The following is a 13,227-nucleotide window of genomic DNA, read 5'->3' as shown; positions in this document are numbered from 1 at the left end:
TTAGATACGTCGTTACCAAATTTTTTTTCCCAGTCTGTAGGTTCTTTTTTTACTCTTGGTAAAGCCTTTTGATGAACATAAATATTTAATTTTTAGGAGGTCACAATTACCTAATTTATTTTCTGTCATTTGTGCATTTTTAGTTTTGTTTGATAAACTATGCTGAAAAGTAGGTCTCTTAGCTTTGACCCTGTTATCTTCCAGGAACTTTGAACAGTTTTAGCTTTAACATTTAGGTCTTTAATCTATTTTGACTTAGTTTTTGTGCATGATGTGAGGTGTGGACCCTGATTCATTTTTCTGCATATGGGTATCCAGCTTTGCCAGCACCATTTGTTGAAGAGGCTGTTCTTCCCCTGTTAAAAAGACTTTGACCCTTTGTTGAAGATCAGCTACCAATAGATGAGTGAATTTACTTCTGGGTTCTCATTTCTCTTCTCTTGGTCTGTGTGTCTGTCGTGGAAACAGTACCAGGCTGTTCTGATTACCTTGGCTGTAAATTTTGAGTTCTGGAAGTGTGAGGCCTCCTACTTCGTTCTTCAGTGTTGCTTTAGCTATTCAAGGCCTCCTCCCTTTCCATATAAAATTGGAGATTAGTTTTTCCAATTAGAGGATGTTGTTGGGATTTGGATCAGGATTTCATTATATCTGTAGATTTTTTGGTAGTATTGTTGTCTTTCAGTCCATGAGCATGGAATGGTTTTCCATTTCTAGCTTCTTTAAAAAGACAAAACTATTCTCATATACTCACCATTAGACTGCTGGAGTTTCTGCTGGTTTTATACCCTATTAAAATGATAGGCTGTTGAACGTTCCACATTCAAAAGTTTTGTAGGGGAGTTGGGGGCAGATCTTTCAATGTTTATTTTAAAATAAAATGAGTTCTTGACTTTTCTTGTGTGGTTGTGGTACATCATATTGGAAGGGTTTTCTGTTTACTTTTGTAAATGAGTATTTCTTTTGCTAGCACCTCCTCTTGCGTGCTTTATATGACATCTGCCTGGGATGTACCACAACCATGTATTAGCTGTATTTTAGGGGAGCGGATAAAATATTTGTAGTTTAGTAGGTAATCTCTAGTTGATGTTATGCTAATTGTCTGTGTAGAAAATAATTACATTTAACATTACAAAGTTGAAGTAAATAAGTTCTTCATATAGTGACGTTCTTTATGAATCAGTTTCGAGGTGGGATGGGAAGAAATTCCTTTCAGCTTTCAAACTTCTGTACCTTAGTGAAGATGTGAATGTGTAAAAGTTTAGTAGCTAATTGATTTATTTCTATGTGAATTTTTAAAAGAAGTGTTCTTTTTCAAATAGTATACTTTTTTTGCATTCTGTCATCATAGTCTAAATGTAAAGCTTTTATGTCTCAATTCAGACTATATTTTTTAAAGAAGTGCCTCATTATGGAGCAGAGAACTTTTTATCTCATCAAGATGTGAGTCTTGGTATTAAGTGTCCTTTATAATATGTGAGTGCTCATCCTAGATGCAGAGAGCCTTTGTTTGATCAAATACATATTTTAGCAGAATTGTAAGGGAGTAATTGTCACACATGTCTGTGTAGCTTCTTCTTGTAGTAAGACTCCCCATACAGAAGACTTTTATAGATGCACAGTATCAATCATCTCACATGGGTAATGAATTTCTTTTTTAAAATTTAGGATAGGACGTCATCATTTATCTTGGTTAGGACAGTTTTATTTCCAGATCCTAAACCTTGGTGGCGTAGTGGTTAAGAGCTACAGCTGCTAACCAAAAGGTTGGCAGTTCGGACCCACCTGGCACTCCTTGGAAACTCTGGAGGAGTCCTACTGTGTCCTGTAGAGTCGCTATGAATTGGAATCGACTTGAAGGCAATGGGTTTGGTTTTTGTTTAATATTCCTAAGAATATAAGTTTTTTTTTCCAGTTAATATATCTTGTTATTAAACTAAATACCCTTAAAATGTATTAGCATATATAGTTCTTTTGTCTTCTTACACATGCAGCTCTTTTGCATGGAGACTTTTCCCATTTAGAGGAGACAAGAGAATGTGGGCTGCTTCTCAGAAGGCTTATTAACTGAGATGCAGTTGACAACCAATTCATAAAATGTAGAAGGTAGTGGAGCAGGTGGCCTCCTAAGTGTCTTAACATTTTTTGGATTGTTTACTATTTTTTCAAGAACATATCAGTATTAGGGAAAATGGGATGCAGGTAAGCACTAACTTCAAACCTTTTACTTCATCTTTAAGCTCCTGATCCACATGCCACTTGAGTTCTTACTAAGCACTTTGTTTTAAAAACTATAAATTGTAAAGAATCAGTATTGCCCTTGAGCTTTTCCCTTCTATAGAATGGAAAAGGAAAGAAAGCTTAGGAAAATGATTTTAAGTTGTTAAGACTCATCTCTGTGTCTTTTCACATTTTGAATTCTGCAGAAGTATTGGAAAAAACTAGTCAATGTTTTAAATCACATTAGATTAAACCCCCCATATAAAACCAAACCTGTTGGCCATCAAGTTGATTCCAACTCCTAGCAACCCCATAGGACAGAGTAGAACAGCCTCATACTGTTCCCAAAGAGCGTCCGGTAGATTCAAACTGCCGACCTTTTGGTTAGCCACCGAGCTGTTAACCACTGCACCACCAGGACTCGCGCATTACATTAAATCATGTTAAAATCTGATTCCTTATTGTCCTTGAGAGAGAGCTGTTTCAATTGTGTATACCAACCAACCAGCAAATGTCTTAAGAAGTAATATTACTTTTGAGGGGGGAAGAAAAGGATTAAAGAAATCTGTTTGGTAGCCTAGTCTCAAGAGAAAGTTAGGCTCCTACTACATTCTCTCAGTCAGGATTTTAATATCTTCTTAAACTGTTCTGAAGCCCAATCCAGTCCACGTAGCAGCCTGCTTTTTGAGTGTAGGCTGTGAAAGATCAGGGATTTGTCCCTGATGTGGTCAAGTTTTTAGTATATTCCTTTTTTCTAAGTACTGGTTTTCTTTCTAGTGTTTATATTCGGGAACTTTTGTAATGAACCACTAAGACTTAAACAATTTTGGCTATCTATTTGCCAGTCAGGCTCAGTGCTAGACATTGAGTGGACAAAATCACGGTGGTTCCTGCTCAGAGATACTGGTGACACAAAAAATGGTTTATGATAAATGTGAAGGCCATGACATTACAGACCACAATGTTAAAATGATCAGGAAAGACTTGGTCGAAAGGGATAATTGAGCTAAGACTTGAAGGAGAAATGTAATAAACTAAGCAAAGAGGGGAAGAGAAGAACATGTCCCAAGGCTTACCTCCAGTGACTGGGAAGGCTACTTGGCCCAAGTGGAAAGAAAGTAAAGATTATAAACAGGCTGGAGAAACAGGTAAGGCCTGCAATCAGGGCTTTATGTTTTACATTCCATGTTAAGTTTTGTCGCTTAACAATTGGAAACGAAGGTTTTTAAGCTGTGGCGGGTGGGAAGTTGATGGGTTACCTAATAAAATTGCCGTTAAAAAACATGGTGTAGTGTTGAGAACTGAGTGTATGGGTAGGAGTTGTAGGGAGGCTGTTGCAGTGAAGCCCATGTGAGATGCTTATAACACAAATGGGTAGGGTGGGGTGAATGGATTCTACAAATTGCCTCAAACCTGGCCACTGCTCATTATCCTTTGAATTCTTAACGTCTGGGTTGTCAGACTTGTCTAGGTGATGTCATCCAATCCCATGGCTTTGAATTCATTAGCATTTTAGCAACTTCTAAATATTTCTAGGCCCTGAACTCCAGAGTCAACATCTTGATCAGAATGTTCGAGGATTTCAGATTGAAACTGATTTTCTCATACCCTGTATCTAATCCGCCATCAAAAGCACATGGTTCTACCTTTAAAATACATGGGGTGTCATGTAGCACTTGTGACTGCCAGACAGCATTACCATCCTAGAACAGATAACTGCAATAACTTAAAATGGTTCTGGTTCTCCCTGCTCCTACTTTTACCCTTCTGTAGTGTAGTTTTTATACCACAGCCAGAGCAAGCTTTTTAAAAGAGGGCTAATTAGGTCTTGTCACACCTGCTCCCTGAACGCCAGTGGTTTTCCATCAAATCTAGAATAAGTTCTCGATCTGTGTTCAAGAAAGCCTTGTATTATGTGGCCTAATTTTCTGCCCTTTTCCCTTTTGCTCACTGGACTGTGGCCGCACTGGCTGCATTGTTAAGATTTTTCCCATCTTGGCCTTTGTCATATGTCTGTTAAGCCTTGAAGGCTTTTCACTCAAATATTCTTGGGGCTCCTTCTTTATTCATTGAGGTCTTTTGCTCCATTGTCACCATCTTGGGGGCCTTTCTTGCCCCTCTACAGAATCTCACATTTTACTTGGTACTTGGTTAATAGCATTTAAAAGTAGGACCATGTAAACCTAGTACTTTTGGTCACTATCTCGTGGACAAAATAGTATCTGGCATACTGACAATTGATTAGAAAAGAGTTTGATAACGGAGTTGGACTAGATGAGTGGTGGCCACAAATACATGAAGAGTTAGGGGTGTGGGTGGTTGGGGAAGGGGTTTACAGGGATGAGGGGGAATAATGAATTTATTTGTACATTATGAGTTTGAAGTATCCAAGCAGTTGGATATGTGTAACTGAAGTTGAGTAATCTGACGAAGACAAAAATGTAAAAGTACAGAATATGTGTTGGAGGCACTTTGAGTCAAGGGCTTCAACGAGTTTGCCTGGGGAAAGTAATTGTACAACGGAATACCCCCAGAGCTGGCTTTCAGAGGAATCGCGTCATTTGAGGGCCAGTTTGAGTTCTAAGGAAAGCGCGCAAAGTATAGCAGCTGTAATGGATGGAAAACTACGGAATTCCAGACGGTTCCACAAGGTGTCAATATTGCGGGGTAGAGGGAGGATCAGGTGAAATCAATGAGTTTCCGTATCTCACGTCACAATGGGAGGTGAAATAAGGGGATCAAAAAATGGTGCACATATTCTTGGAGCCAGTCGTCTCGCACAATGAGGTTAACAGTGAAACCCTGGGTCACAAGAAGCGGGTGCTGCACCCAACCGTGTCAGGACACCCACACTAGCCCCAGCACAACGACATGCTTTGGGATGCGGAAGATAAATCTAAATTTCACATCTGTGTTTTGCCCTTAGTAGCTAGGGTATAAGGCGCCATGGTGGTACAGTGGTTAAAGCTCTTGGCCGCTAACGGAAAGGTTGGAGACTTGAACCCATCAGCCGCCCCGTGGGAGAAAGATGTGGCGGTTTGCTTCTGTAAAGATTAGCTTAGGAAACCCATGGGGCGGTTCTACTCGGCCCTATAGTGTCTCTATGAATCAGAATCACTCGACAGCATCAGATTTTTTTTGGTTTAGTTAGGAATGACACACTAAAGACACAAGTTGCCTCGGCACCACAGCTATCGCGAGAAGTGGCCCAAACTGCAAAGCGGGAGTTGAGTGGCAGCAGCGTCTCGCTGGTTTCTGACGTCATCACTCTGCGACAGGGTTCGAGGAAGGTCCCTTTCGCTCTCCGCGTGTTACCTCGCGTGCTTTTACTGCCTTCCAACGCCTGAGCTGAATGTTCGTCGCTCTTGACATCCGAGAGCAGGCGGCCGGGCATCCGCTAACCCTCCTCACTTCTGGGGCTGCACTGCTCTCACGTGCTTCCGCTTCGCCGCTGACTAGGATCCTCTGGGCTGCAGCCTCAGGTACCCCATCACGGGAAGGTTGGGGAGGGGTGCCGAGGTCGGCGTCCGTGTCCTCCCGCAGCCGGGAGAGAACCGTCCCGAGGACGAAGCCTGTATCCGAGCACCGGCCAACGCCGACCATCGGGCGCTTCCAGATGACAGGATCCCTTCTTCCCCAAAGTGTAGCCACTCTCGGGCGGGCTGATTGTCGCTCGAGGGTGGGGGTGGGGAGGCAGCGCTGCTAGAATCCTATCCTTAAGGGATCATTAGCTGGAGGAGCGAGGTAGGTGGGTGACAGCACTTCGCCCTCCGCGGAGCGTTCCAACAGTTCCTAGTTGCAGCGCTGGGCGTTGAACTGAGGCGGTCTGTTGATTTCGCGCCCTTTGCTACTCTGCTTGTTCTTTATATCATTTTTTCAGTAGTCACATTCAAGATTGTTTACTAGTACTTCTAGACTGGTGTGTCATCTGTATTTGTTAAACGATAGATGAGTGAAGGAGAAATAATCATCGTTCCTCTACTTCAAGGCCCTCCTTGTCCATTAAGCCTTCCATGGCAACTCCATCCACACTAATCTCTCCTTCATCAGACCGCTGGCTGTAGCTATTATTTTTACATCTTATTTTATGTGTCTTCAGTTGTCTCTCATCTCTTTCTCTTAAATACCTCCTCCAAGGAGAATGAAAGTACCTTGAAGCTAAGGACCTTATCTGGTACTGCTTCTGAAGCACAGCAACTAGAGCAAAAAGCAGTCCTCTGTAATGAGGTGTTGACTGAGTTTTGTGGAATCTTTTTGTGGCCCTCAACACAAGATCTCCAAGCAGGACAAGGTGGTGAACAGGAAAGAGCTCGGGCTTTGAAGTCAGGCATACCTGAGTGTGATTCTGTCTCCATCACTTGTCTGCCTTGTGATACTTGAATTCTTTATACTTGAATCTTTCCTGATAAAGCAGGGACTGTTGATGGTGACATAGTGTTTTCTAGTAAAGACAGAGCTGCTAAAGATTTATACTTGGATTGGGAGGCTACAGGGGACACTTAAGGTATGGTTAAGGTTAAGGTTTAGGTTAAGTGGTCAACTGCTAACTGAAAAGTTGGCAGTTCAAACCCACCCAGCAGCTCCTCAGCAGAAAGACCTCTGCTCTCATAAAGATTACAGCCTAGAAAACCCTATGGGGCAGTTCTGCTCTGTCACATGGGGTTGCTATGAGTTGGAATTGACTCAGTGGTACCCAACAACACTTAGAATGCAGCAGGAATTGTAAGTTTTAAGAAGTGTATTATGTTTACCTTTATATTGCAGTAATAGAATTGATTTCTTGATGTCTCTTTGGTGTACTTATTATAGTAATTGTGCAGTTTTTTTTTTTTGTATAATCACTTAACTTTAGAGATTTGTTTGTATGAGTCTTTATTAGGTTTTCCCTCTCTTGAAGAAACAATGAAACACATTTCATCACAGAAATAGTCTTTGCTTTTTTTCTCCTAATTTTGTTAATAACATGAATTAAAAAACTAAAAGAACAAATAAAAATCACTTGCAATCCCACCATCTGGAAATAACAACATTGTGGCATTTTTATCCAGTTTTTTTTTTCTCTGTATATTGTATATATATGTATATAAAAAAAAAAGTATCATACTTTCTCTTGCTGTGTTGTTTTCTCTAAGCATCTATATAATATTTTTAGGTAGTTTTTGGAATAACTGCCCGTTATTATTTCATGGATATACCATTATACATTTAAGTCGTTCTCCTACATATACATATTTTTTGATGTTTAAGTTTCCGATTTTTTTAACTTCTCAGTAGAGTTGTGAATTCCAGTTTCCCTGCTGACTTCCTAGGCTGAAGAAGTGTTTTCTTCACCTCCCAAACCTCAGTTTCCTAATTTTCAACGTGAGGCTGATTTCTTCCCTATGCCACTGTTTTGAGAATTAAGTAAGATGAAACTTATACATATGCCTAGCACAGCCCCTGAGCCCCATAGGAGGAAGCCAGTTAACGTTCCTAATCCAGAATCTGGCGTTCACATCCATTTGTGTTTCCATTCTGTCCGTTTTAGTGACAGCCTTTCGCCATGCATCGGAAGAAGGTAGATAACCGAATCCGGATTCTCATTGAGAATGGGGTAGCTGAGCGGCAGAGGTCTCTTTTTGTTGTAGTCGGGGATCGAGGAAAGGATCAGGTAAGACTTGGTAAACACACCTGTGTTACTTTGTGTCCCTCTGGGGTTTCAGCCTATAGTGACATTAAGGCCCCTTGAGCTGGTTTTCTTTAAGTAAAATGCCTAATGGGAACCTTCCTTTGTTTTTTGGAAATGATGAATACTCTCTTTTGGTTCTGAGATTCTGTAACTTCTTTCTTTGGCAGGTGGTGATACTCCATCACATGTTGTCCAAAGCAACTGTGAAGGCTCGTCCCTCAGTACTGTGGTGTTATAAGAAAGAGCTGGGGTTTAGCAGGTAAGCTTGGCCCTTTGTGTGTCTTACCCCGCTTAAAATTCCTGCCTGTTAAGTGCCAGGAAATGATTCCTTGATGGTTTTTTAGGGATCATTAGTGGAGGTGCTGTCTCTGAGGACACTTCCAAATGGAGAAATAAATAGAACTGACATCCCTTCTTTATTCTTGGCAGTAAGTTTCACATCATTTTCCTGCTCTTTGGGTCCCCAGCCCATTGCCATGTTCTCTGCACACAGTTTTGCTTTCTACTTGTCTAAGCTGACCAAGCCCATGTTATGCGAATTCTTTCAATTGCCTTTCCCTACTCTGTTTTCATTCTTCCCTTTTTTTTTTGTCTGAGAAGGATTTGCCTCCCCATGTCTGAAACATACCCCTTTATCTACTCTGGATCTCTTCTCTCACCTCTCAGACTTCTATCTTCTTTCTTCTGACCACTCTATACACCTTTTTAACTTTTTTCTTTTTCATATAAGCATGCCTCAGCTTTCCCCATTCTCGAAATGATTAGCTGCATATCCAGCCTTGTCCTCAGGCTAGTATTTTCTCATTTTTGTTGCTAAACACCTTAAGACAGAAGCCTTTTACACTTCCTAGCCACTCCTGTTACTGTCTGCCTTCTGCTTCTACCACTGTGATCAAGCTGTGCTCTTCGAGTGGTGCCTGATGCAAAAACTTGTCTCCTGTCTTCTTCCTCTAACAGTTCACTGCTGTCTGTGACAGCTGGCTATTGTCTCATTTTTTGAAGTTGTAGTAATCAAGACTTTTGGTTGTAAGTATCAGACCTCCAACACAAACACGCTTAGGCGCAAAGGAAGTTTACTGAAGTATATAGGGAATAGTCCATGAAACCCAAAAGAGTATAATTTCACCTCCACCTCAGGTGATTTAGAGCCAGAGTGCTTGCTGATGTTCCCAGTTCTTAGTCTGTCATCTCTGCTTCTCTTTACATATCTGCTCCATTCTTTCTCACTGCAGACAGGCTGTTTTCTGTTGTCCCCATGGCAGAAACAGCACTTGAGTTTTACATCTGACAGGCCCCAACATCTGGAAATTGGCTTTCTTCCAGATTCTCAATGAAAGGACCTGGTATCTCTACCTACAACCCTGTATGAGGAGTTTTGGGTGGGACGGGGGCTAGTGCTAGTCCTTGAGTTGTAACTCACCATGTGTCCACCTCAGAAACAGTCTTCTTTCTTGACCTCTGTGACGATCAGACCACCTTTCCAAGTTCTTCTCTTTCCCTCGATCTTATCTCTGTCCCTAAACTTAGCTGTGGCCCTCTTCACCCTCCTTTATTCCCAAATGTGTGTCTGTCTCCTGCTCTGATTGCTCTCCCAGCTTCTGTACTCCCTTTGTGACTAGTCAGTTGCCCATATTTAACACACCTTAAATATGCATTCCTCATCTCTTCTTTTATCGTCTTCTCCGTTTCACATCCTGGAATTGCCACCTTAGAGCTTCAGACCCTGTGCTCTGGCTCAACTCTGTGTCTTAGCTCTTGCTGTCTACTCTGCTTGGAATGCCCCTTTCTCCTCTCTGTGTTCCCTACTGAAATCCTCCCCAATTTTCAGGGCCTGCCTCCCCTAGGAAGCTTTTCCTAGGCCCCTCAGTCATACCTGATGGCTCCTGTACCCTCTTTTGTACTTGCCCTCCTCATATGATGCTGGTGACACTCTGCCTTGGGATGTAGTTGCCTCTATACTGGGCTTTTATGCCCAGGTGGTAAGCTCCATTAGTTAGGAGGCCTCTCCTGCTTGTCCTTTTGTTTCTATACTTTCAAATGCTCTAACATGTTTATAGTAGATAACTCAGTTCATATGTGTTGATTTGAGTTTGTTGTTAACAGACTCTAAAATTATTTTGATTTTAATTGGCACTAAAGGCTGAACTTGGCTAGTGCCTATCCTCCAGCTTGAAAGAAATCTGACTCTGCCTAAAATAAACCAGATTTTGAGTAAATAATTTTTCTGTAAAACAAATATAAATGTCACATTGTAGAAAATATGAAAAATACAGAAAAATCACAAAGATGAAAATAAAATAACCTGTAATCTCAGCACCCAGGCACTGTTAGCATTTCTGTGTCTATCACTGATACATAGTTTTAAAACATAATTTGTTTTTTTGTGGTATGTAGTCTTTCCAACTTGGGCACGCGAGCACCTTTACTATAAATGGAGAATAATGCCTCTCGCTTGTTGACAGAATTTAATGCTCCTCAGGCTTCTGATTCTCACTAGTGACCCCTTGGTAAATGTGAGATGGGTGCAGAAGTAGGCAGTTCACAGTTCCCTGGGCAGACTTGCCTTTCGAATTTAACCCGCTGATTTTACTTTGAAGGGTCTCTTCTGTTGGGGCCTTCCCACCCCATTACTGTCAGGTCCTTGAGCTGGCAGTGCATCGTGGTAAAGCTGATGCTGCCTTCTAAGTCATGGACTTCAGGTGCGAGCCAGAAGGGATGGTAGAGATGAATTCACTGACTGCCTTGGTTCACAGATGAAGAAGTGAAGGCCCAGGGTGTGCAGAGCCTTGGTTCTGGCTATTAAGTTAGAAAATTATGGTAAAGTTCTGATCAGCGATAATCCTTAATTCTAGAGCACTCTTATTCTCTCCTCCTGTAAAAGAAAAAGGTAAATAACAGTTGGAGATTCAGGGTTTTTAAGAGAAAAATCGAAATAAAACCTTCAGGGATTTCTGAGAGGCTCACCAATTCCTTTGCAGACTTGTATCTTCTGTCAGTGCTATCAAGGTCAGAACTGCCCTTGAGGACTTACTTCCACAGTCTGAGTCAGGAAAGAGATGAATGTATTCAGAAAAGATCTTCATTCTTAAAGGACTCCATCATCTCTCTGCTTTTCCCAAGCCCTCTGGGGAGCAGCATGGTGTAGTGGAAGCACTGGCTTGAGAGTCAGGAAACAAGGCTACCTAGGTTTGGTTTCAAGCTGTGGCTCTGGCCAAATGCTGTGAGGTTTAGATACTCCCATTGCTCCTCTTTTAAAGTGAAACATTTGCCCAAGGTCACAGAGCATAACAGTAGAGTTTACACACAGACACGTCACTGTTCACTCTGAAGCCCATCTTAGTAACCTTTCTGCTGTAATATCTCTTCAGCTTTCATGTGAGGGAATTGGCCTCACAGTTTCCAAGTTCCCCACTAGCTCTGAAGGTCTATTTGGGTGATCATTGAGGCTTTACCCTGTCCCCAGCTCTCCAGCCCCTCTGGCTAACTGGCTCTTATGGGATGGGGATGATTGCAGCCACCGGAAGAAAAGGATGCGACAGCTGCAGAAGAAAATAAAGAATGGGACACTGAGCATAAAGCAAGATGACCCCTTCGAACTCTTTGTAGCAGCCACAAACATTCGCTACTGCTACTACAACGAGACCCACAAGATCCTGGGCAATACCTTTGGCATGTGTGTCCTCCAGGTGGGTGACCTCCTTCAGCCTGTGGGACCAGCAGGTGGACCCAGAACACTCAGGTGGTACAGGTGGTACAGGAAGGTGAAAGGTTGCACATCCCCGTCCCCAGCATTATTAATGGAAGACTTGGCTACTTTTCCAAAGGATACTTGATCACTTACTTCTATATGAAAGCAAAACATTGTATTTAAGGCAGCACTTGTCTGGAGATACTGAAAACCAAAACCAGACCCACTCTTGCTGAGCCAATTCTGGCTCATAGTGACCCTATAAGACAGAGTAGAACTGCCCCACGGGGTTTCTGAGGCTGTAAATCTTTATGGGAACAGACTGCTACATCTTTCTCCTGCAGAGCGGCTGGTGGGTTTGAACCACCGACCTTTCGGTTAGGCAGCTGAGCTTAACCACTGTACCACCAGGGCTTTTTCCTGGAGATACTAAACATGGTGTAAGTTTTATCAGAACTGGTTCTAGCCAGCTGAAGTTGATAAAGCAGGGACTGAGCTTTAAGTGACCCTAGGACCCCAGACCCTTACTGGACCTAACCAAAGACTCCTGACCAATGAGCAGTGGAATTTGTTTTAATCAACTGGGTACACACCTGTGGATGCAAATGGCCTATCCAGAGTGCTTCATTAGCATAACTGTTAGGGCATTCCCACTCCCCCACACTCACTTTCTTGTCCTTAAGAGTACATACACTGGTAAGTATTCTCTGGCCTGGCAAGTTAACTGAGGAAGCTTTGCATTAGTCCTTGTTTTCAGCTCTGGTCGCATTTGTTTTATTCTTTGACACCTTTTGTTGTTAGGTGGCTTTGAGTCCATCTTTGACTCACAGTGACCCCATGTGACAGAACAGAACTGCCCCATTGGGTTTTCTAGCTTGTTATCTTTATGGGAGCAGGTTGCCAGGTCTGCAACTGCTAGGTGGGTTTAAACACCAAACTTTTGGTTAGCAGTTGAGCATTTAGCCGTTGTACCACTAGGGCTCCTACTTTGACACCTAACCCTCCACAAAAAAGACCAAAAAAATTAAAGATAAACCCTAAAATTTTTTTTGTGTGTGTTGTATATATGTACTAATGTATTCATGATTATGTAAATTATAAAACATACCTTTGCAAAATACAAATTAAGAAATGAGGGGGTAAATTATGACTAGAAGTTCCAGTGTTTTATTCCTGAGTTGTCTGGTACAGTGCTGGCTTGCACACCGCGCCCCCCAGGCCAGGAAAGAGAATATTTGCCTCCTCATTTTCATCCAGGGAAACGTGGTGTGATCACTGATTGGTGGGAAGTATTTACTCATTGCCCTTAGCTGTTACCTCAGTGATGGGCTCCTTTAAGCAGTTGCTCCCACATGTGGTATAGTTTTGTCAAACATGGTAGATCTATGCACATGTCAGAAAATGCACGTGGGATGTATCTGAAATTCAAGTGTTGAGTCCATGATGGACTTGGAGGACTTGTTTCCAAGTAGGATTTTATCGGAGTTGAGTAGAAACATTTTTGACATATAAAACCAGGCACACCTGTACTCAAGGGCTAGGCTGTCTTCTGTAGTGCCCCTGACTAAGGGCCATGAATGTGTTTTCTGTGTGTCCTGGTCAGTTGGCGGGTGAGAAGACGTGGTCTTCTTTTGTGCACTGAAGCCCTCTTTTT

General features: G+C 42.1%; 1 protein-coding gene across 2 annotated transcripts in view; it reads left to right on the top strand.

Annotated features, from left to right (window-relative positions):
* Positions 1-1,003: 1,003 nt before the first annotated feature.
* NAT10 (N-acetyltransferase 10) overlaps positions 1,004-13,227 on the top strand; it is a 38,814-nt gene continuing 26,590 nt past the window's right edge. The window contains exons 1-4 of one of the 2 annotated variants that reach the window (XM_003412288.4): positions 1,004-5,699; positions 7,745-7,867; positions 8,053-8,144; positions 11,400-11,571. In XM_003412288.4, coding sequence (XP_003412336.1) covers positions 7,760-7,867; positions 8,053-8,144; positions 11,400-11,571 — 372 coding nt within the window. In that variant the 5' untranslated portion in view covers positions 1,004-5,699; positions 7,745-7,759. Of the gene's footprint in view, positions 5,700-7,744; positions 7,868-8,052; positions 8,145-11,348; positions 11,572-13,227 lie in introns of both variants that reach the window. The other variant, XM_023550740.2, reaches the window with a different exon arrangement.

Source organism: Loxodonta africana, chromosome 7 (assembly GCF_030014295.1).
Source record: "Loxodonta africana isolate mLoxAfr1 chromosome 7, mLoxAfr1.hap2, whole genome shotgun sequence".
In the NCBI taxonomy this organism is placed as follows: domain Eukaryota; kingdom Metazoa; phylum Chordata; class Mammalia; order Proboscidea; family Elephantidae; genus Loxodonta; species Loxodonta africana.
The sequence above is the reverse complement of the archived record's forward strand: the minus strand, read 5'-3'. Positions and strand labels throughout refer to the sequence as shown.